Source organism: Natator depressus, chromosome 11, assembly GCF_965152275.1.
Source record: "Natator depressus isolate rNatDep1 chromosome 11, rNatDep2.hap1, whole genome shotgun sequence".
In the NCBI taxonomy this organism is placed as follows: domain Eukaryota; kingdom Metazoa; phylum Chordata; order Testudines; family Cheloniidae; genus Natator; species Natator depressus.
The window spans coordinates 58279010-58300131 of record NC_134244.1 but is presented as its reverse complement, the minus strand read 5'-3'; the positions used below and the strand labels follow the sequence as shown (position 1 = coordinate 58300131).

Below are 21122 nucleotides of genomic sequence, written 5' to 3'. Positions count from 1 at the left end.
GCTGGCATGGGCCAGCCGTGGGTTTTTCTTTGCTGTGTAAAAATACCCTTAGACACTAGGTTATGGATTTGATAGGATTTGATCTAATAAAGAAATTATTAGATATTCTTGCTCCAGAGCCTTCCATTTCCAATTGTACTCACATTGCTGTGTCTGTAGGGGTAAAGTGGAACAGAGGAATGATGGTCTTGAGGTTAAAGCACTAGACTGAGTCTCTGTAGAGCTAAGTTCAATTCCTGATTCTGCTACAAACTTCCTGTGTGATCCTAAGCAAGTCATTAGGGTGTGTCTATATAGTTAAAAATAAACAAAATACTCCAAAACCCTGTGGCAGCAAGTATCAGAGTCCAGGCCAATTGACTTGGGCTTGTGCTGCAGGTCTGAAAATAATAATGTAGATGCTGGTGCTCTGGCTGAGACCCCTGTTTTGGTTTGAGCCTGAACTGCTACTTTTAGCCCCACAGTGCAAGCCCAAGTCAGTTGACCTGGGCTCTGAGACTTGCTACCACGGTTTTTTTTTGCTGCACAGATGTACCCAGTGTCTCTCTGTGCCTCAGTTCCCAGTCAGTAAAATGTGGATAACAATACAGTAGAACCCCGATTTTATGAACATCGATCTTAGGAAGAGATGGTTATGTGTGCGCCTATGGGTGCTCCACTCTAAGTGCGCATGTACCCCATCAGCTTCAGATCATAGATTTTAGGTAGTAGTGTCTGTTCAGCTCACGCATGTGCCCCATGCAGCCCCATGCTCTGCACCGTGGCCATATATAGCTGTGCGGGTGAACTGCCTTCAGTTTCTTCTCTGCTGAGGAGCTCCATGGTAAAGAACTCAAAGCAGAGGGTAGGAGGGCAGGTAGTGGAGCATCCACAGGGACACATCTTGAAGAACCACAGTTACTGCACAGGGTGAGTAACCTTCTCTTCTTCTTTCAGTAGTGTCCCTGTGGGTGCGCCACTCTAGGTGACTACTGAGCAGTGCCCTCTATGGAGGGGTAGGTTTTGGAGTTGAGTTAAGGCTGAAAATAGCACAGTAGAGACAAACATGGCATCAGAAGCTGAGACACGAGTAACTGTATAGTGGTCAGAAAAGGTCTGAATGGCGGTCCAAGTCATGGCTCTACATATTTCTGTACAGGAATGCTCTTAAGAAAGGCTAATGAAGTAGAAAGGGATCTTGTGGAGTGAGTTAATACTCTAGAAAGAGGTTGAATATCATGGGACTGATAACAATAGATAATGCAGCCAGATAGCCAGTCTTTATTTGGAAATTGGAGATCCCTTAGTTCTGTCCACAATGGAGAGAAACAATCTGGGAAATTTTCTAAAGGACTTAGTTCTGTCTAGGTAAAAGGCTAATACCCTCCTGACATCAAGTATATGTAATGCCTCATCTTCTTTATTCTGGTGTGGCTTAGGGAAGAAAACTGGAAGTTGGATAGGTTGGTTTACCCGGAAGTCCAAGGATACCTTTGGTAAGAACTTGGGATGCAGTTGCAACATGACCTTTTCCTTAAAAAAGGCTGAACAAGAGCTTTCCAGGTGTTGGAACCGAGCATGTCTTAAGGCAGAGAATTCCTAAGTTGGGATGTAGGGTACGTTCTCTGTTCTGCAAGAAAAGGTGTGGAATGGCTGGGAGAGGAATTGGTGGGCACGTTGTGAGCTGTGCCAGGTAAGGGTACCAGGTCTGTCTCGACCAAGTAGGAGCAATCAGAATAAGGTGAGCTCCATCCCTTTTTATTTTCAGCAGGACCTTTGATAGTAGGGGAAATGGAGGAAAGGTGTAGAGAAGGTCCTTGTCCCAGGGGAGAAGGAGAGCATCGCCCAGGGAGTGTTGTCCCATCCTCGCTCTGGAGCAGTAGTGTGGATATTTCTTGTTCAGGTGAGTTGCGAACAGGTCTGTGGATGGTATCCCCCATTGTCTGAATAGGTTGTGAAGCACTATTGGGTGTATCTCCCCCTCATGGTCCTGCGGGAATGTGTGACTGAGACTGTCCGCTATTGAGTTTTATCTGCTGGGGAGGTAAGCCATGGACAGTGTGACATTGTGTAAGATGCACCAGTTCCATAGCCTTATAGCTTCTGTGCATAGGGGGGGCGGCTTGGCTCCCCTCTGCCAACTGATGTAGTACATACAGGCTATGTTGTTTGTTAGGATCTTTGTATGTGATCCTGTGATCAGCAGGAGGAAATAGGCGCAGGCATTCCTGACTTGAGGAGATTGATGTGGAGGGATATCTCCACAGGTGACCATTTGCCTTGTATTGTGTGGCCGTTTAGATGCGTGCCCCACCTCTGAGTGATGCATCGGTGGTAAGGAGCAACGATGGTGATGTTTGCGCGAATGGGATCTTTTTGCAAATGTTAGCTGGATCCTTCCACCAGTGTAAGGTGTTTTTGATCCTGGTGGGTGGTGATAGGGATTTGTCCAGCCTGTCCTTATTGGGTCTGTAAACTGAGCTGAACCACATTTGGAGGCATTGCACGTGAAGTCTGCATGTGCTATTACCGCCATGCCTGCTGCCATATGCCCCAAGAGTTGGAGCAGAGCCTGGCTGGTATTTGGGGGCTGCTTTGAATGGTGTCTAGGACTGTGACTAAGGATAGGAACCTGTGTTGAGGTAAGAAGGCTTTGGCTTGTAACAAATCGAGGTCAGCCCCTATGAATTCCAGGTGTTGCACTGGAGTGAGGTTGACTTCTGGGTGTTGATCTGTAGACACAGTTCCATAAACAAGTATATCGTAGCTTCACTGACTTGGTGAGCCTTATGAGGAGACCAGGCTCTGAGGAGGCAATCATCTAGGTAAAAATAGATCATTATCCCTTGAGAACGTAAATGAGAGGGCACCACTGAGAGAATCTCGGAAAATACTTTTGGGGCTGATAATCCCAGAGGGGAGCACTCTGTATTTTTAATGGTCGTGTCCCAGAGTGAATCTGAGAAATCATCTGTGAGCCAGTAGGATTGAGATATGAAAATAGGCATCTTGAAGGTTGAGGGCTGTAAACCAGTCTCCCTGTTCCAACGTTGGAATGATCATTGATAAGGTGACCACCTTGAATTTTTGAGCCTCGATGAATTTGTTGAGAGCTGAGGTCTAGTGTGGGTCTCCAACCTCCCTTCTTTCTGGGTGTTAGGAAATAACAAGAGTAGAACCCTTTGTCTCAAGATGCTGAGGTACTGGTTCTATGGCTCCTAACTGGAGGAAGCAATCTGTTTCTATTCATAGTAAACTCTTGTGAGAAGGGTCCCTGAAGAGGGATGCAGAAGGGTGTCGTGGAGGGAGGTAAGGAGGTAAAATGGATGGAGTACCCAGCTCAAACGATCTCTAGGACCTGTTGGTCTTAAATTATGTATTCCCGGGCACTGCAGAGTGCTGCCAATCAGTGGTCAAATGGGTGTGGAATGATGGTTGGCTGTGTCAGTTGAGGGGGGAGTACCTTGACCTGTCCGTCAAAACAGCTTAGACGTAGAGGGCTGAGATGAAGTTTGTGGGTCAGATGGTTTGCATTTAGGGAATTTCCCTTTCTTTCTTTGTGGCTTGTAGTGGCACTGAGGTTGGTACTGAGGCGCGTTTGGTCTATGCTGGAATTGGGGACTAAATTGTCTCTTTTGTCCCAGTATGTAGCTACCCAGTGACTGGAGGCTATTCCTGCAGTCCCCCAGGCTATGAAGGGAGGCATAAGTCTTCTCAGTGAAGAGCTTCATGCCCTCAAATGGAAGGTGCTTAACCATGGACTGTACTTCCTTTGGGAAACCCAACAAAAGGAGCCATGACGCCAGAAGTGGAGATGGACCTAGCTGCTGTGTTGGCTGTGTTGAAGGCAGATTACAGTGATATCTTTGGCACTAACTGGCCCTCCTGGATAATGGTCTTAAATGAGTCATGATATGCTTCTGGCATTGTCTCAATAAAGTCATTCAGTTTTATATAATCATATTTCACCATGAGGGGCTAATAGTTGGCAATACAGAATTGTAGGGTGCCTGAGGAGTACGCTTTTCTGCTGAAAAGGTCAAGGCACTTCCAATCCCTATTGTAGGGAGTAGCCCTTGACTGGTGTTGTGAGCCACAGGAGCTGAGATGGAGTCCACCACATTGGAGTTGGATGGTAGGTGGGAAAATAGGAATTCAGATTCCTTGGCAGGGATGTAGTAATTTTTGTCAGCTTGCTTGCAGGTTGGCGCCATCGATCCTGAGATTTGCCACACTGTCTGTCGGGTCTAACATGGTCTCATTAATCAGGAGGGCGATCTTTGAGGAGGATGAAGAGTGGATGATGTCAAGGAGTTGATGGTAGGTGTTCTTGACTTTTTCCAATGGTATCTGGAGTGTTTCTGCCACCTTCTTTGCCAGCTCCTGGAAGAGACGAAAGTCGTCTGCCAAAGATGGTGGAGGAGGCATGATGGCTTCGTCTGGAGAGGAGTATACGGTCCTTGGTGTCACTTCCTCCTCAGTACCGGTTTCCTGTTTCTCTATGTCTTGAGATGGTTCCAAAGCCTTGGATGCTGCAGCCAAGGGGGTGTGCCTCCAAGGTTCCTGGGCGAGGCTCAAAGCTTGAGAGGCTTATTGGTGTTGTGCCACGCAAGGGTCCCAATATGGCCACTGGAGTGGTGGTGGCACCCCTGGGTGGCCATACCAAGATGGTAGTGGTGGGGCCATCTGTGACTATATCCTTGGGCTCTGTTGGTAATGAGCACCATATGGAGCTTGGGAGGAGTACTGCAAAACTACCTCTTCTGGCTCACTACAAACTAGGAGGCTAACTAACTACAGAAATGCAGATTAAAGTAATAGTCCTAGTGGACTGCAAATATCTCTGTCTCTAGCCAGCGTGGTTGAGAAGAAACTGAAGGGGGTTAAGGCCACGCGCGCTGGCTAGCCTCGTGGGGCAGCACGAGGAGAGACAGTGAATGTGCGGGCCTAACGGACACTGCTACCAAAGTTCTCCGATCAGCAGTGCAGGGACACAAACACACCTACAATGGAGCCCCTATAGGAACACTACTCAAAGAAGAACTGAGGGTGGTTTACCTACGCAGCTCTATATGGTTACGGTGCAGGGCAAAAGGCTGCATGGGTCACATGCGCGGTTGGAACGAACACTGCTACCTAAAATCTCGGATCTGAGGAACATGGGGTGCATGCACACCTAGAGTGGAGCACCCATAGGGACAATACTTGAAGACCAACAGGTTATATGAATCATTTTTCTGCTGCCAAAATCATCTTTCTGCTACTCAATGTGACTTCAATCCTTCAGCCAACATTCAAGCAGCAGCACAGGGTTGAAAAGACTGAGAGATTTGGTGAGAAAGAAGATGTGCAATTCTCTCACACAAAAAAAAAATAAAAAAAATAAAGCATGCTGTATGAATTTATTACCATTTGTTAGGTACACTATCAACAGAGTTAATTTATTAACTTATGCACTGTACCTGCTGTAATTTTGAGATGTTCAATTGTATTAATTTTTTGATCTTATGAACTCCTCAATCCCCAACTGGTTAATAAAATACGAGTTCTGCTGCATTCCTTTTGTCTGTTTTGTCTATATAGTCGACGTGCTCCATGTGGCAATGACAGCATTTTACAACAGGTTTGTACAGTGCCAAACAAAAAGGGGCCCAACACTGACTGCTGCCTCCAGGCACTACTGTAATACAAATAAGTAATAGTAATAATAAGGTGGTTCCTGTAAGCTATTCGTCTTCTCTGCCTGCTCCCACTGTGGCCCTTAACAAAGCTGGCTATGGGAGCAGCTCACATACACAGGGCCTGTTTGCCTGCCAGAACAAGGGACTTTTCTCTGCTGCCATAACTCTCTTGATGTCAATAGAGTTATGCCAGAGAAGAATTTGTCTATCTGTGTTCACTATCTGTATTCACAGTCTTGCTACAGCTTTTCCAATAACTAAACATCTGTTTAGCAGTGTTTGTCCATAGTACGTCTTTAGCACATGGCTAATATTTGATTTTGGTACCTGGATCATTTTGGTGTGAATGCCTTGTCCCATTTCAATTCCACCATGAGTTAGAAGCACAGAACCATCCATATAGATATGAACCAGAGCAGCAGCCTAAAGAGAGAGAGCAGAAATGGACTACTGAGTGCTGTTACTACCCTATGATTTAACAGAAAAAGGATCTGCTTTTAACATGAGGCAATGCATCAAAAGCAGAAGGGATAGCGCCTTGAAGTGCATTGTGATTTTAGATGCTATAACCTTATCTGCCGAGACAGAATCAGAGGCCATTTGGAATTCCAGCATCAGCTCTGTCTCTACATTAAACTTCAAGTGAGGAGATATCAGTTTATGGAGGTTTGTTTCTCATGATGTTAGGAACACAAGGAAAGAAACTGAACTACATAGAATCATAGAACTGGAAGGGACCTTGAGAGGTCATCTAGTCCAGTCCCCTGCACTCATGGCAGGACTAAGTATTACCTAGACCATCCCTGACAGGAGTTTGTCCAACCTGCTCTTAAAAATCTCCAATGATGGAGATTTCACAACCTCCCTAGGCAAATTTATTCCAGTGCTTAACCACCCTGACAGTTAGGAAGTTTCTCCTAATGTCCAACCTAAACCACACTTGCTGCAATTTAAGCCCATTGCTTCTTGTCCTATCCTCAGAGGTTAAGAAAAACAATTTTTCTTCCTCCTCCTTGTAACAACCTTTTACGTACTTGAAAACTGTTATCATGTCCCCTCTCAGTCTTCTCTTTTCCAGACCAAACAAACCTAATTTTTTCAATCTTCCCTCATAGGTCATGTTTTTTAGACCTTTAATCATTTTTGTTGCTCTTCTCTGGACTCTCTCCAAGTTGTCCACATCCTTCCTGAAATGTGGTGCCCAGAACTGGACACAATACTCCAGTTGAGGCCTAATCAGCGCAGAGTATAGCAGAAGAATTACTTCTCATGTCTTGCTTACAACACTCCTGCTAATACATCCCAGAACGATGTTCGCTTTTTTGGCAACAGCGTTACACTGTTGACTCATATTTAGCTTGTGGTCCACTATGACCCCCAGATTCCTTTCCGCAGGACTCCTTCCTAGGCAGTCATTTCCCATTTTGTATGTGTGCAACTGATTGTTCCTTCCCAAGTGGAGTACTTTGCATTTGTCCTTATTGAATTTCATCGTATTTACTTCAGATCATTTCTCCAGTTTGTCCAGATCATTTTGAAGTATAATCCTATTCTCCAAAACACTTGCAACCCCTTCCAGCTACATAGTCTAGTCATTTCTAAAAATGGCTAGAGTCATCACATTTTTGCATAGCAATTATATGCTTTAATAAGTCATCCCCCTATCTGGCATGCTCTCCTGTAGCAGGTTGCCACATATCAAATATGCCTTCCTCAGTTTCCCCTTAGACTAGCCATAAAAAGAACAGTCTCTCTTACTGTCAAATTCAAAGTCTCACCTCTGGGCATAATTTATTCATGTACATGTAAGACCCCTCATGGTAAAACTGTTCTCTTAATTCCCACAGTAAAACGTATCAAGGTACAGTGATTTTCCATTCCTCTCTCCAGGACCATCACTTCCAGGTCATCCACACATGAGTCCACCAGCACTTGGTTCTCAGTTCCTTTCTGTCCTTGGTCCAGAGCCCCACACTCCCAGCCATCCACCTGAGTGTGACCAGTCTCATGATTCTTCTACCCAACACACAGTCCAATGATTCAGCCCTTTTCAGCCTCCCGGCGCTGGCTCTATGGCTCAGGAAGATTAGCAGGCCAACTCCTCTGCTAGTCTCCTAGCTTTTAGCCCTTTTCAGTCTCCTGGGACTGGCCCCTCTGCTGGTCTCCTAGCCAATTCCTCCCTATTCCCAGGCAGGGACTGGAAACCTTTCTGTTCTCTGCAGTGTCCTTGTCTCTCCCAGGCAGCTGCCACCTGCTGCTTTTATTGCTCTGCTTTCTCAGACATTTCTCTGGATCTGACTCACCAGATCTCCAACTCACCTGGTCTTCTCCCCTCTAGGGTTCAGGTGCTCTCTGAAGCCTAAATGGGTGTCAACTGACTGGCCTCTTAAAGGGCCAGTGTCACCCTGTGACAGATGTTTATATAAAAACATTGCTGCAAGTTCTTTTTCTCTCTTGTTAATGTTTTCAAGCCTCTGGACTTTTTGGGGAGCCATGAATTGGATAGACTGACAATACTGGTCAGAGCCAGTTGAGTCCTGAATGGGGTTTCCTTCCAACCCTCACAACTCAGCCATAAACTGCATCACAGTCTGCAATAGACCCTGTGAGTAAAATGTTGAGGAGAGGCTGCAAATTGGGTGTGACATTCTGTCACCTTCTGGATTGATTTATTCTTCAGTGTATAAAAGGTGCTTATCGAACAAGCACTGAACACATCCCCAACATTAAACATACCACACAAGTCATCAATATGTATTAAATCTCCTCCTCCAACTCTCTCTTCCTAACGCTTACCCCCCATGACCTGCAAATAATAAGCATGAAAAAGCAGCTTTCCCTAGTGCCCAAAGTTCAACAGGCTTGGGTTCAGGGGGGAGAAAATTCTAGAGGTGAGAACACTTTGAAGACAACGTCTTGCCTTCAGTACCCAAAAACTTAAATTGACACACTGGTAGTAAGAGGCCTTCATCTGTTCTTATCCTATGTAGTATGTTACAGGGAAGCTAGCCATGGCCCAAACTACATGGGTTTTACAGATCAAAATTAACACCTTTGATTGCACCTGGAAGTGACTCAGAAGCTGATGCAGCCTATGGATAACAGGTGTTAGGATGTGGACAAGTATTCATCTGGGATTAAAGTTACAGTATATTTTTTATCTAAACTAGGTAAAATCTAGCCTTCCAAGGGTGAAAGGCTTAGGCCATTGTGTTAGTCAGCATTTTTAAAGCTGCTTTAAAGCCAACTGACCTGACTTAGAAAACGTGTTAACAAGCCAAATGGAAACTTCATGGGAATAATGGCAATCCCCTTCTTCTTCCAGTAATTTTGCTTGTTAAATTCTTCCACAGCTGTTTTCCTGCTGTAGTATTCAGACTTCTCCATACATTCATTCCAACACCTTACCAGGTTCTCTGGATCAAGCTCTTGAAAGTAGCATAATTGTTCAGTTTCTTTGTACATGTTTATTTCTCTAACCTGAAACAGGAGAATTAACCCAGATCGTACCATCTTCATAAAAGCAGACTACTACTTTTGGGATTAGCGGTCAAATAGTAAGCAAAATGCATTCTTGAGTATTTTCATGATTACTCATGACAAGTTGGGTAAAGCATGACAGTGGGGCCATATCATTCATTTTTGAAAGCAGTCAAACTCTGAGTGGGAAATATTTTAAAATTTTAGCACAATTTCATCCAGAAAGTCATACCCACAGTGTTTTGTTTTGTTACTCTCATCTTTAAAATATTTTAGTCATTCAATCTGGAAACAGACAAAATACCATGTGACTCAGGTGACCAGTCACAAAATCAAGAGTAACTAATAGCAACAAACACTTTGTAGTGAACTCGGGACTTGTAAACGATTAGTTCTAGCTAGTCAGCCAACCCAGGAGTTCTCAAATATTTCATTGTGTGGGCCACACTTTAACACAGGTTGTACAGTACAAAAGAGTAAAAAAAAATAAACTGTTTCATTTCAATGCTAATAATCCTTTTTCCTTACCTTTTCTGGTGATAAATCACTTTTGGCTGCAATGGCTGTTATCCAGGATTCTGTAATCAGTCCTGACTGTGGGAAACCAAAACCTCGGAACGCTGTGTTTGACGGCAAGTTCGTCTTGCAGGCGCGACTGCAGCACCGCAGGTTGGGAATCTTGTAAGCATTATCCATTTTTAGTAAGACTACCTCTGCTACCTTGAGTATGGGAACAGGTACAGCTAAACATCAGAACAGCTCTTCCCTTAAAATTACATTCACATTTAAACTAGTAAACATTCCTCCTCTTAGAGAAAGGACTTGGACTTGAGACAATTCGGACAATAGAAGAGTATTTTAACCTTTTATTTTTTGTATTTTTAAAGTTTCTATAAATCCTATGTAACAAGAATACTCTACACTCATTACATCTACATTTCCCACATAGCATGATCTTACATTTCAATAGTTTTGTTAGCATATGCAAGGAACGTAGTAGACACAATAGCAGTTGATATATAATTAGTGAGCTACAATAGTCACTCCATAGTTAAGGCTGCAAATGAAATTCCATTATAAGCCTGATTTTGGCCTAAGTCTAAAAATTTACAAAAATTCATATAAATCTAAAAAACGTAGGTTAGATCTGGGCCTGAAGCAAAAATTTTCCACATAATTTGAAATGAACTAGACAAAGGGATCTAAGGATGTGCAGAGTTAAGGTTCATTTCTCAAAGAAGCCAGCACTACAAAAGTCTTCTAACTTTGGTTTTTGTTTTCATATTTGTTTATTTTTCTACAAACCTGAAAAAAAAAAAACCCAAACCCCACAAGAGAGAGAAATCTTTGTTTACTGGACTGTCCAGGCTGGGTTCTAATACTCAGCACCAAAATGTAGTTGATTAAACTCTACCTTTAAAAAAATGATAAACTGTTTTAGTTTAACGCTTAACTAGGAACTGTTGGTTCCCCCACATGAAGTGTAGAGAAGTGTAACCATAGTTCTGCATTTCCTGGGTTTCTAAAGCATAAGTGTTTGTTTTTAATACTAATATTCTTGAAAGATATTACTGCACTCCCATCACAGAGAAGAGCCTGCAATCTTAACTTTGCTATAACGAAACTTTCAATATGATGATAAATTAAAACATTATTCACAGAATATAGGTAACCCTAATGCCCCATGGGCAAATTTTGGGGCTTTGGTTGTGCAAATAACTCCTATTGATATCAGCAGAAATGGCGCATATATATCCAATGGGACAACTGGTCTTTAAGAATTGAATTGCTACTGGGTGTGGTGTTTATCTATCTATATAGTCAGCGGTAACAGGTATATGAATTCAAATGTACAATTGGGGGACGATGGGGAAAGGAGGGAGGTCTGAGTAGTATCTGTGTGAGGACTGAAGTTTGGAAAATGCAGAATTATCCTGCTGAGTGTGAGTGAAAGACTGCTGGCAATCTCAGGTAGTTTTTAATATTCTAAGCACCATGGAGATTTTCCCATTGTCAGAACCTTCCCGATTCCCTGTGGCCATAAAATGATTGTGCAGACTGTGGGGCATTGGACATTTGTGGGGAATAGACTATTAGCTACCACCATAACTTGAACCTAACTCTGAGTAATACTCCATTAAGAGAATGTGTGAGGAAATGCCAAAAGGGAACACTGAGCTAGGTCAGGAGAGGTAGTTTCTCTTATGGGGGTCTTTTCCGACACACACTCAGAATCCCCACAACACAGGCTAGAAGGACAATCCTACAAGAAGTGAGCCAAGGAACCTGACCTTCCACAATGTTTCCAGCAAACAATTCCTCCCATGTTATGACTAGAAAATCTGCCCCTTTATAAAACCCTTACCAGAATAGAGTCATCAGGCGTGCATCCTCCATTAATATAGTATTTGGCATCTGCAGCCATGATCCTACCATCATTCATGAAGCCAACCTAAAATGGATTAATACAGATTTCTTAGACTTGTTCAGTCCTTGAACTACTCTTTACTTGTCCCACCACACAGTACAGAAAGTATAAATACAAACATTACCATCATCTCTTTTTTCCAACACCAAGGTTGAGCAGGGCTGATCTTACTCATTTTGTCAGTTTTTTGGTTTAAGAAAGTACATATACGGCCAGCAACCTCAAGTCTAGGCAGCCCCTTTCTGTTCACTACTCACTGAGAGTACCTGGGTTGTACCATGAGAAAGTTGGAGAGAGACATTGGGTTTGTGGTCTGGTCAGGTCGCTGCTCCCACCACGGGGTTGGCCCTGTCAATGTTTCACTTGCCAGCAGAATCTGCTAGCAGGAATCTACTCAGCGTTTGCAACCCACAAGTACAAACAGGTTATACATTTTGCAACTAAATGTCAATTACACAATTAAGGCTATATTGTGCCACTCATTTTTAAGCAAAACGCTGTTGAAACCATGGGGAAATGGGTTGTTAAGCAACAGACTTTCCAAACTCCCAGTTGTGACCTGCATCAGTCCAGTACATACCACAAGTTTCTTTTGTCTAGCAATGTGCACCTCAATGAAATGGGATGTTGCTGGAAAGTCTAATGTCTTCCTGTGCCTTCCCCTGGAGATGGCTGATTAGTGTGCTGTGCCACAATCAGTAAATGCTAATGTTTAAAGTGAAGTTCTATTCTGAGAAGTGATTGTAAAAAAATGGCACCTTCTTATTCAGCAGATCTGCAGCTTGGTTCTTGCTCTGGGCAGGCCGCAGACTATACCCTTTGAACCCACTGACAAAAAACCCCATAACTCACCTGAGCTGTAAATGGTGTTCTTCAAGCTGCGTTGCACATGTCTATTCCACATTAGGTGTGGGCATTCAGTGCATTGTAGCTGGAGATTTGCAGTGTACATGCCCCGTGCATCCTCATATATTCAGTCAGGGGCACAAAGGGAAGAGCTTCCCCAACCCACTCCAGTGCCTTCGCACTGGATTCATAATGATAATTGTGGCACCTTAGAGACTAACCAATTTATTGCTCATGCTCAAATAAATTGGTTAGTCTCTAAGGTGCCACAAGTACTCCTTTTCTTTTTGCGAATACAGACTAACACGGCTGTTACTCTGAAACCTGTCATAATGATAATTGACTCCAAAGTAGAGGGGAAGGAGGGAATGCTGTGGAATAGACATGCGCAACACATCTCAAAGAACAACAGTTACCCACAGGTAAGTCACTTTTTTCTTCGAGTGACTGGAGTGTCTACTCCACATGAGATGACTCTCAAGCAGTACTGCACAGAGGATGAGCTCAGAGTTTACTGAAACAGCAACTGCAGAACAGCCTTTCCAAAGCCTAAATCATCTCTGGAGGCTGATGCTATGGCATAATGCCTGGCAAAGGTGTGTCCTGAAGACCAAGTCATGGCTTTGCTGATAGCAGCAGCTGGAACATTGTTTAGGAAAAGCTACTGTGGCTTGTAGAATGTTCTGACAGTTTCAAAGGTGGCACAGATTTGACAATCTCATAACACATAGATATGCAAGAGGTAATCCAGCTGGAAATCCTCTGTGCTGGAACCGCTAGCCCTCTCATCCTTTCCGCATAAGAAACAACCAACCAAGATGAGGAGTGGAAGGGCTTAGTCCTGTTCAAATAAAAGGTAAGGGTCCAGTGAACGTCCAGTTTATGAACTCTTTCCTCATCCTTGTCCATGTGTGGCTTGGGAAAGAAAGTAGGTAAGTGATTGGTCTGGTTGAGATGGGAATCTGAGACTATCTTTGTCAGGAATGTGGGGTGAGGTCTCAGAGAAACCTTCTCCTTATAAAAAATTGTATAAGTGCCTGAAATTTTCCAGCTCTCCTAGCACATGTGAAGTCCACTAGAAAAGCTACCTTAGCTGATAAGTATGAAAGGGCTCATCAAACTAAAGGTTCAAAAAGGGTTGACCCATTAGCGCTGATGACTCCAAAGTTCAAATTCCAGGGAGAAGATGAATCTTTCAGTGGTGCATGAAGCCTGCTTATTCCTTTTAAAAATCAGATTGTCAGAGGGTTAGAAAATACAGACCGACCTTGGACTGGAGGGTGAAAGACTGACAGTACAGGCAGGTGCATTTTCAGAAAACTGACTGACAGGCCTGTCTCTTTCAGTTGAAGCAAATACTCTAGAACATCTTGAGCCTGGGTCTCTGAAGAGGGTATATTCTGTGGCTTGTGCAGAGCAAGAACCATTTCCATTTGTGCAGGTAAAGGATCCTGGTGGACTGTTTCCTGCTGTTCAATAAGATGTTCTGGACTGCCAGTGAACAAACCTTTTCCTCAGAGTCTAGCCAGTCAGCAGCCATGTCATGAGGGTTGGGATGTAAAAGGTGGCCGTGACTCTAGAATATAATGTCCTTGTTCTGAGGTAGAACCAGAAACAGCTGAACTGATAACCTCTAGAGATCTGAAAACCACTGCTGCGTTGGCCACGCAGGTGCTATTAAGATGTGATGAAGTGGGAATGTTCTTAATGTTTTCTTCAAATACTGTGTGGGTGCCTCAGTTTCCCCTATGCCTTTCTTAACTATCTAGGTAGTGGGATAGGGGTGTGTGATTGTTGCAGAGCCCTAGAGGGTGAGTGTGATGCTATCTGCACAGAGAACAGCCAACACCCTGTCTCCTGGCAACTGATGGCCTGGATCCCTCCCCTGCAAAGGTGCCAACTGAAGGTGTTGGAGAACAAAGAGATCAGGTGGCCTCCTGGCCCGGGAAAGAGACAAAGGCCAGAGGGGGGGCTTCAGTTTAGAGCTGGCTGGGGAAATGGAGGGAGGCCCAGAACTGGGTTCTGGGCTCCCTAATTACCCCATGATGGACCTGACTGAGGGGTCCTGTTCTCTGTACCTACAAGCTCTGTTTTAGACAGTGTTCCTGTTGTCTAATAAACCTTCTGTTTTACCGGATGGCTGAGAGTCACACCTGACTGTGGAGTTAGGGTGCAGGCCCTCTGGCTTCCCCAGGAGCCCCACCTGTGCGGACTCGCTGTGGGAAGCACACAGTGTGAAAAGGGGATGCTGAATGCTCCGAGGTCAGGCCCAGGAAGGTCGAAGCTGTGTAAGCTTCTTGCCCTGGAGACAATCTGCTCACAGAGAGGAGGCTCCCCCAGAGTCCAGACTGGCTTCGTATGGAGTAGTTCCGGAGCATCGCCCAGGGACTCCGTGACATAAGATCATTGTGGCATGGTTCTGTTTCAATGTGAAGATTACCGTGGGAATCAAAGGAACAAGAGGGAAAACATACAACAAACATGACATCCATTGGAGCAAGAAGGCGTACGTGAGTGACCCTAGGCTGTGACCCACCCTGGAGAGGAACTGATGGCACTTTCTGTTCTGCTTCATGGTGAATAAATCTATGGTGGGTTTCCCCCAGGCCTGGAAGACAGCTTTTACTATGTCGGTTCTCAGAAACCAATAATGGCCTGCTGAACCGCCTGCTGAGGTGGTCAGCCATGCGATTCTGAAGACCTGGCAGATGAGACACTGAGTATTATCTTGTTCAGAATGCAGAAATTCCACAGCCTGACAGCCTGTTGGCAAAGCTGATCAAATCCCTGTCTGTTCAGGTAGAACATTGCTGTAGAATTGTCTGTTACGATGTGCACACCCTTGCCCCTGATTTGATGTAAAAAGTCTTGACATGCTCAGAGAATTGCCCTCAGTTCCAGCACATTTATGTGTAAAGATAACTCTTCATCTGTCTACAGGCCTTAAGCCCGGAGAGCCCCCAGATGTGCACTCTGATCTAAGGAAGACACATATGTATGCAACTTGGAACAAATTTTGAAAGAGAAAGTAGTTAAGGACATAGCAGTTAACAGTAATTGGGATAAAATACAATATAGTTTTATAAAAGGTAGATTGTGCCAGACCAACGTGATCTCCTTCTTTGAGAAGATAACTGATTTTTCAGACAAAGGAAATGCAGTAGATCTAATCTACCTGGATTTCAGTAAGGCATTTTATACAGTTCCACATGGGAAATTATTAGTTAAACTGGAGATGAAGGGGGTTAATATGAGAACTGAAAGGTGGACAAGGAACTGGCTAAAGGGGAGACTACAAGGGGTCACACTGAAAGGAGAACCGTCAGGCTGAGGGATGTTACTAGTGGAGTTCCTCAGGGATTGGTCTTGGGACCAATCTTATTTAACATTTTTATTACTGACCTTGGCACAAAGAGTGGGAATGTGCTAATAAAATTTGTGGGTGACACAAAGTTGGGAGGTATTGCCAATACAGAAGAGGACTGGAATATCATACAACATGATCTGGACAACCACGTAAACTGGAGTAATAGAAATGGGATGAAATTTAATAGTGCAAAGTGCAAGGTTATGCATTTAGGGACTAACAACAAGAATTTTTGCTATAAGCTGGGGACATATCAGTTGGAAGTGACAGAAGAGGAGAAAGACCTGGGTGTATAGGTTTCAGAGTAGCAGCCATGTTAGTCTGTATTCGCAAAAAGAAAATGAGTACTAGTCTCTAAGGTGCCACTAGTACTCCTTTTCTTTCTGGGTGTATAGGTTGATCACAGGATGACTATGAGCTGCCAATGAGCTGTGGTCATAAAAAAGGATAATGCAGTCCTAGGATGCCTCAGTTGAGGTATTTCCAGCAGAGACAAGGAGGTGTTAGTACCATTATACAAAGCACTGATGAGACCATGTCTGGAATACTGTATGCAATTCTGGTCTCCAATGTTTAAGAAAGATGAATTCAAACTGGAACAGGTGCAGAGAAGGGCTACAAGGATGATCCGAGGAATAGAAAACCTGCTTTATGAGAGGAGACTCAAAAAGCTTGGCTTGTTTAGCATAACCAAAAGAAGACTGAAGGAAGATGATTGCTCTCTATAAGGTGCCATGGGCTAAGAGGGAAGCCCTCTCATGGATCAGTAACTGGTTAAAAGATAGGAAACAAAAGGTAGGAATAAATGGTCAGTTTTCAGAATGGAGAGAGGTAAATAGTAGTGTCCCACAGTGGTTTGTACTGGGACCAGTACTGTACAACATATTCATAAATGACCTGGAAAAGGGGTAAATAGGTGGCAAAATTTGCAGATGATGCAAAACAACTCAAGATAGTTAAGACCAAAGCAGATTGCAAAGAGTTACAAAGGGACAAAACTGGGTGACTGGGCAACAAAATGGCAGATGAAATTCAATGTTGATAATGGCAAAGTAATGCAAAGTAAGTCCCCAATTTATAGCAAAAACATAATCCCAATTTATACATATAAAATGATGGGGTCTAAATTAGCTTTACCACTCAAGAAAGAGATCTTGGAGTCATTGTGGATAGTTCTCTGAAAACATCTACTCAAGGTGCAGCAGCAGTCAAAAAAACCTAAAAATGTTGGGAATCATTAGGAAAGGAATAGAAAATAAGACAGAAATATCATATTGCCTCTATATAAATCCATGGTACACCCACATCTTGAATAATGCATGCAGATGTGGTTGTCCTGTCTAAAAAAAAAAAATTGTAATTGGAAAAGGTTCAGAAAAGGGCAACAAAAATGATCAGGGGGATGAAACAGCTTCTATATGAGGAGAGATTAATAAGACTGGGACTTTTCAGCTTGGAAAAGAGACGACTAAGGGGAGATATGATAGAGGTCTATAAAATCATGACTGGTGCGGAGAAAGTAAATAAGGAAGTGTTATTTACTCCTCATAACACAAGAACTAGGGGTGAAATTAATAGGCACACGTTTAAAACAAACAAAAGGAAGTATTTCTTCACCCAACGCACAGTCAACCTGTGGAACTTTGCCAGAGGATGTTGTGAAGGCCAAGCCTATAACAGGGTTCAAAAAAGAACTAGATAAATTCATGGAGGATAGATCCATCAATGGCTGTTAGCAAGGATAGGAAGGGATGGTGTCTGTAGCCTCTCTTTGCCAGAAGCTGGGAATGGGCAACCGGAGATGGATCACTTGATAATTACCTGTTCTGTTCATTCCCTCTAAAGCACCTGGCATTGGCCACTGTCGGAAGACAGGATACTAGGCTAGATGGACAATTGATCTGACCCAATATGGCCATTCTTATGCAAATATATCAGAGGGATAAGTACCAGAGAGGGAGAGGAGTTATTTAAGTTACGCGCCAAAGTGGTCACAAGAACAAATGGGTACAAACTGGCCATCAACAAGTTTAGGTTTGCAATTAGATGAAGGTTCTTAACCACCAGTGGAGTGAAGTTCTGGAACAACCCTCCCAGAAAAGCACTGGGAACAAAAAACTTCATTGGTTCTATGGCCTGCAGGATGTCAGATTAGATGATGACGATGGTCTCTTTTGACCTTAAAGTCTATGAGTCTGTGACCAGAGCATGGTGGGAAGGGGAGGTGAGAAAGATACTCTGGTAGATATTAGAATGGTTTCTCCACCAGTCCAATAAGGACAGAACCCTGGCATGTGAATCAGCATGTCCAGTAGGAATCTTGATTGACAATAGACAGACTTCAACCATTCCTGCAAGCACCTCTGGCGAAGTCTGGCATGTTGAGTTACGTACATTCAAAAGGCCATATGCCCCAAAAGCCTCAGACAAGTTCTTAAAATAGTCTGAGGGTGGGATTGGAGGGAGTTGCAAAGATCTAGAATAACCTGAAACCTGGCCTGTGGAAAAGAAGCCATTTCCACCGCTGAACTGAGTACTGCCCTAATGAATTTGATTCTGGGTAAAGAGTTGATTTGTCCTTGTTTATAGTCAGGCCCAGCTAGCTGAACAGAGACTGGATCCCAATAAGACTACCCTCCACCTGTTCCTGGAACAACCTCAAAATAACCAGTCATCCAGATACATGAATACCTTAATGCCAGTCTTCCTGAGGTGAGCTACTACCTTGGTCATGCATTTTATAAACACTCTGGGAGCTGATGATAGGCTAAAAGGAAGGACTGTAAACTGGTACTAAAAGGTCTGCCATCACAAACCTGAGGAACCTTTTGTGGCTCTGGTGGGGATAGCCACTTGGAAATAGGCATCTAGCAAATCAAGAGCAGCACACCAACCTTTGGGATCCTGGGAGGACTAGTGGAGGTGTTATGGGGTCTACAAACCCCACATAAAACACAGGCAGGAAGGGGTTAAGAATCCTCCCTACCTGCAGTCAGCAACAACTACCCCATGCTGGCTCAGCTGTGGGAAATGTCAATTATGAAGAGACAAGGCCACAGCTGCTGTAGCTAATGAGGGGAAGCTCAGGTATAAAGAGGGAGGAACAGGATGAGAAGTAACAGATGAGCTTGGGACTTGAAGAGGATAACAATTCTCTACCAGAGGTGCTCACACCAGGCTGCCTCTGAGACACTTATAACCCTCTGGAAGTACAAGGGAGGTAGACAGAGATGAAAGCCCTGACAGCCAAAGGTTTTCTAACTCTTATGTTTATAGATTCTGCCCTTTTTTATTGATTTGATTTAAGTCAGTGTTGCCCAGGTTAAGAACTGACCAGGCTACCTTGTCCATCACTGCTGACAAGAAGCCAGGACCTTCTATAAAAGTTTTTACTAATAATCAGGTCAGAAAGAGGCTTTGGGCGAAGTAGATGTTGTCTTCAGTAGCTGGAGGGCTGGGCTGTAACTAGAGGTGCTGTTTTTCCTGACTGATTCTGTGTTTATATGAAAACCTAGTGGTTCTTCTGTTTGAACCTGCGCACAGCAAGACCTCAAGTGTAAACCTGTGCAGAGAAACTTTGTTGGGCCAAGGACTCTTTATGCCTTCCAGTTTCCAGAGAGAAAGAAATAAAGGGAGAAATTATGGGAGGAAGAAGACATGCAAAGGGTAGAAAGAAACGAAATCAGAAATGTAGGCACGAGTGAGGAGGCAGAGTTAAAGTTGGTTAGCAGACCTTACCTCTGAATTTCCTGACTAAGAGTCTCACATTAAGGCTGAATTAATAGAGCTGTTTGCATTAATAGACCAACTAGTTAAAAACAACATTAACTAGTAGTAAGGATAAGATTTTGTCACAGAGATCACAGATTCTGTTACTTTCAGAAACCTCTGTGATATTTTCAGCTTCAGCCCTGTTCCCTGAAGTGGGATGGCTAGAGCTGTCAGCCAGCAGAGGCCCTGGAGCTGTGAGCAGCTGCGGGTGATGAGGGCTCTTGAGCTCTGAGCCACTGCAGGTGGTGGGGACCCTGGAGCTCCGAGCTGCTGAGGCTTTTGTGAATTTTTGTTTATTGCCCGTGACCTGTCCGTGACTTTTATTAAAAATAACCAGGACAAAATCTTAATCCTAACTGGTGGTATTGGCAAAATCCCATTCACATAAAGTGGACTGATGGGTTGGGCACAGCATTTTTCTTCCACTTACTTTATATTTTCCAACGAGAGGGTGTCGGCCCCCTGTGATTAACATATCATCCCCCCGGTCCAGGATAAAACGAACTGCATGACCAGTTCTAAATTAAAAATGGAAAAAAAGGGAAGGAGGGTTACGCTTCAGACAAAGTTATGGACGTTACTAAAAGGATGGCTATTTCCCAGGGGCCCAAATCTAGCAGAGTACAAAGGATGTGTTTAAATTTAAGCATTGACTTAAGTGCTTTGGTGAACAGGGATGGCCTGAAGCACCTGCTTAATTTTAATGGGATTACTTGTGCATAAAGTATGCACTACTTATGTGCTTTGCTGGGTCCAGACCCATGACAGGGAATCTTCTTTTCCCTTTTTGAAAAACAGTGAGTTAACTAAGTGCAACTTTCTTGTGTAGACACTTATTTTGGTTTTAAGAATGCCTTATATCAATTTAGCTTGAGTCAGTAAGGAATCAACCTAGGCTAAATCAATATAACACTCTTAAAACCAAAATGAGTGTGTCTGCACCAGAAAGTTGCACTGAGTTAACTATATCAAATTTGAAACTGATGTGGCAAGGTCAGTACAACCCCTATGTGTGGACAAGGTCCCACTTTGACAGGTGAGTAGTGCCCCATAATCTTGTCAAGAGTTTGAGAGCATTTCTGGCTGACACCAGTCTCAGCTCTGTTTAGATCGCATCACCTCAGCCCAGATTATAACCCTTCAAGAGTAGAGTCGACTATAACTCTGACAGGTTTTTGTGGCTTGTAGTATAGAGGGAGCATCTCTGGGAAGGGAAGGGACCTGGTGGGTAATATTTATTCCTCCCCTTTTCCCCTCTTACAACAGGGAGCCACACTTACTTGTTTGCTGCCACTGCAGCAACAGATGCCAACAGACCAGCTTTCCCTACTTTCCCACCGAAAGCTCCACCAATTCTTTTTACATGGCACATGATCCTATTGGCTGGAATCCCTAAACATGAGGCCACCATTTCCTGTAAAGTCAATATCCCTTTTTTTATACCATTGCAATTTTAAAAGGACCCTGTCAGCTCAAATCTGGCCCAAATTTAAGTTTTGCAAAAAAAGTTTACAGAAAAGACCAAGTTATGTCTCCATGATTTTCTTTCTAATTCCCAATGAAACATCTA

General features: G+C 43.7%; 1 protein-coding gene across 3 annotated transcripts in view; it reads right to left on the bottom strand.

Annotated features, from left to right (window-relative positions):
* Positions 1–21122, bottom strand: part of AOX1 (aldehyde oxidase 1) — a 76305-nt gene that overhangs the window by 15818 nt on the left and 39365 nt on the right. For all 3 annotated transcript variants that reach the window (XR_012641481.1, XM_074967878.1, XM_074967877.1), the window contains 6 exons: positions 20833–20966; positions 19983–20070; positions 11506–11592; positions 9669–9860; positions 8913–9140; positions 5988–6083 (listed from right to left, as the gene is read on the bottom strand). Coding sequence is in view for 2 of the 3 variants with exons in the window: in XM_074967878.1 (XP_074823979.1) it covers positions 5988–6083; positions 8913–9140; positions 9669–9860; positions 11506–11592; positions 19983–20070; positions 20833–20966 (825 nt within the window). In the remaining variant the exon portion in view is untranslated. The remainder of the gene's footprint in view (positions 1–5987; positions 6084–8912; positions 9141–9668; positions 9861–11505; positions 11593–19982; positions 20071–20832; positions 20967–21122) is intronic.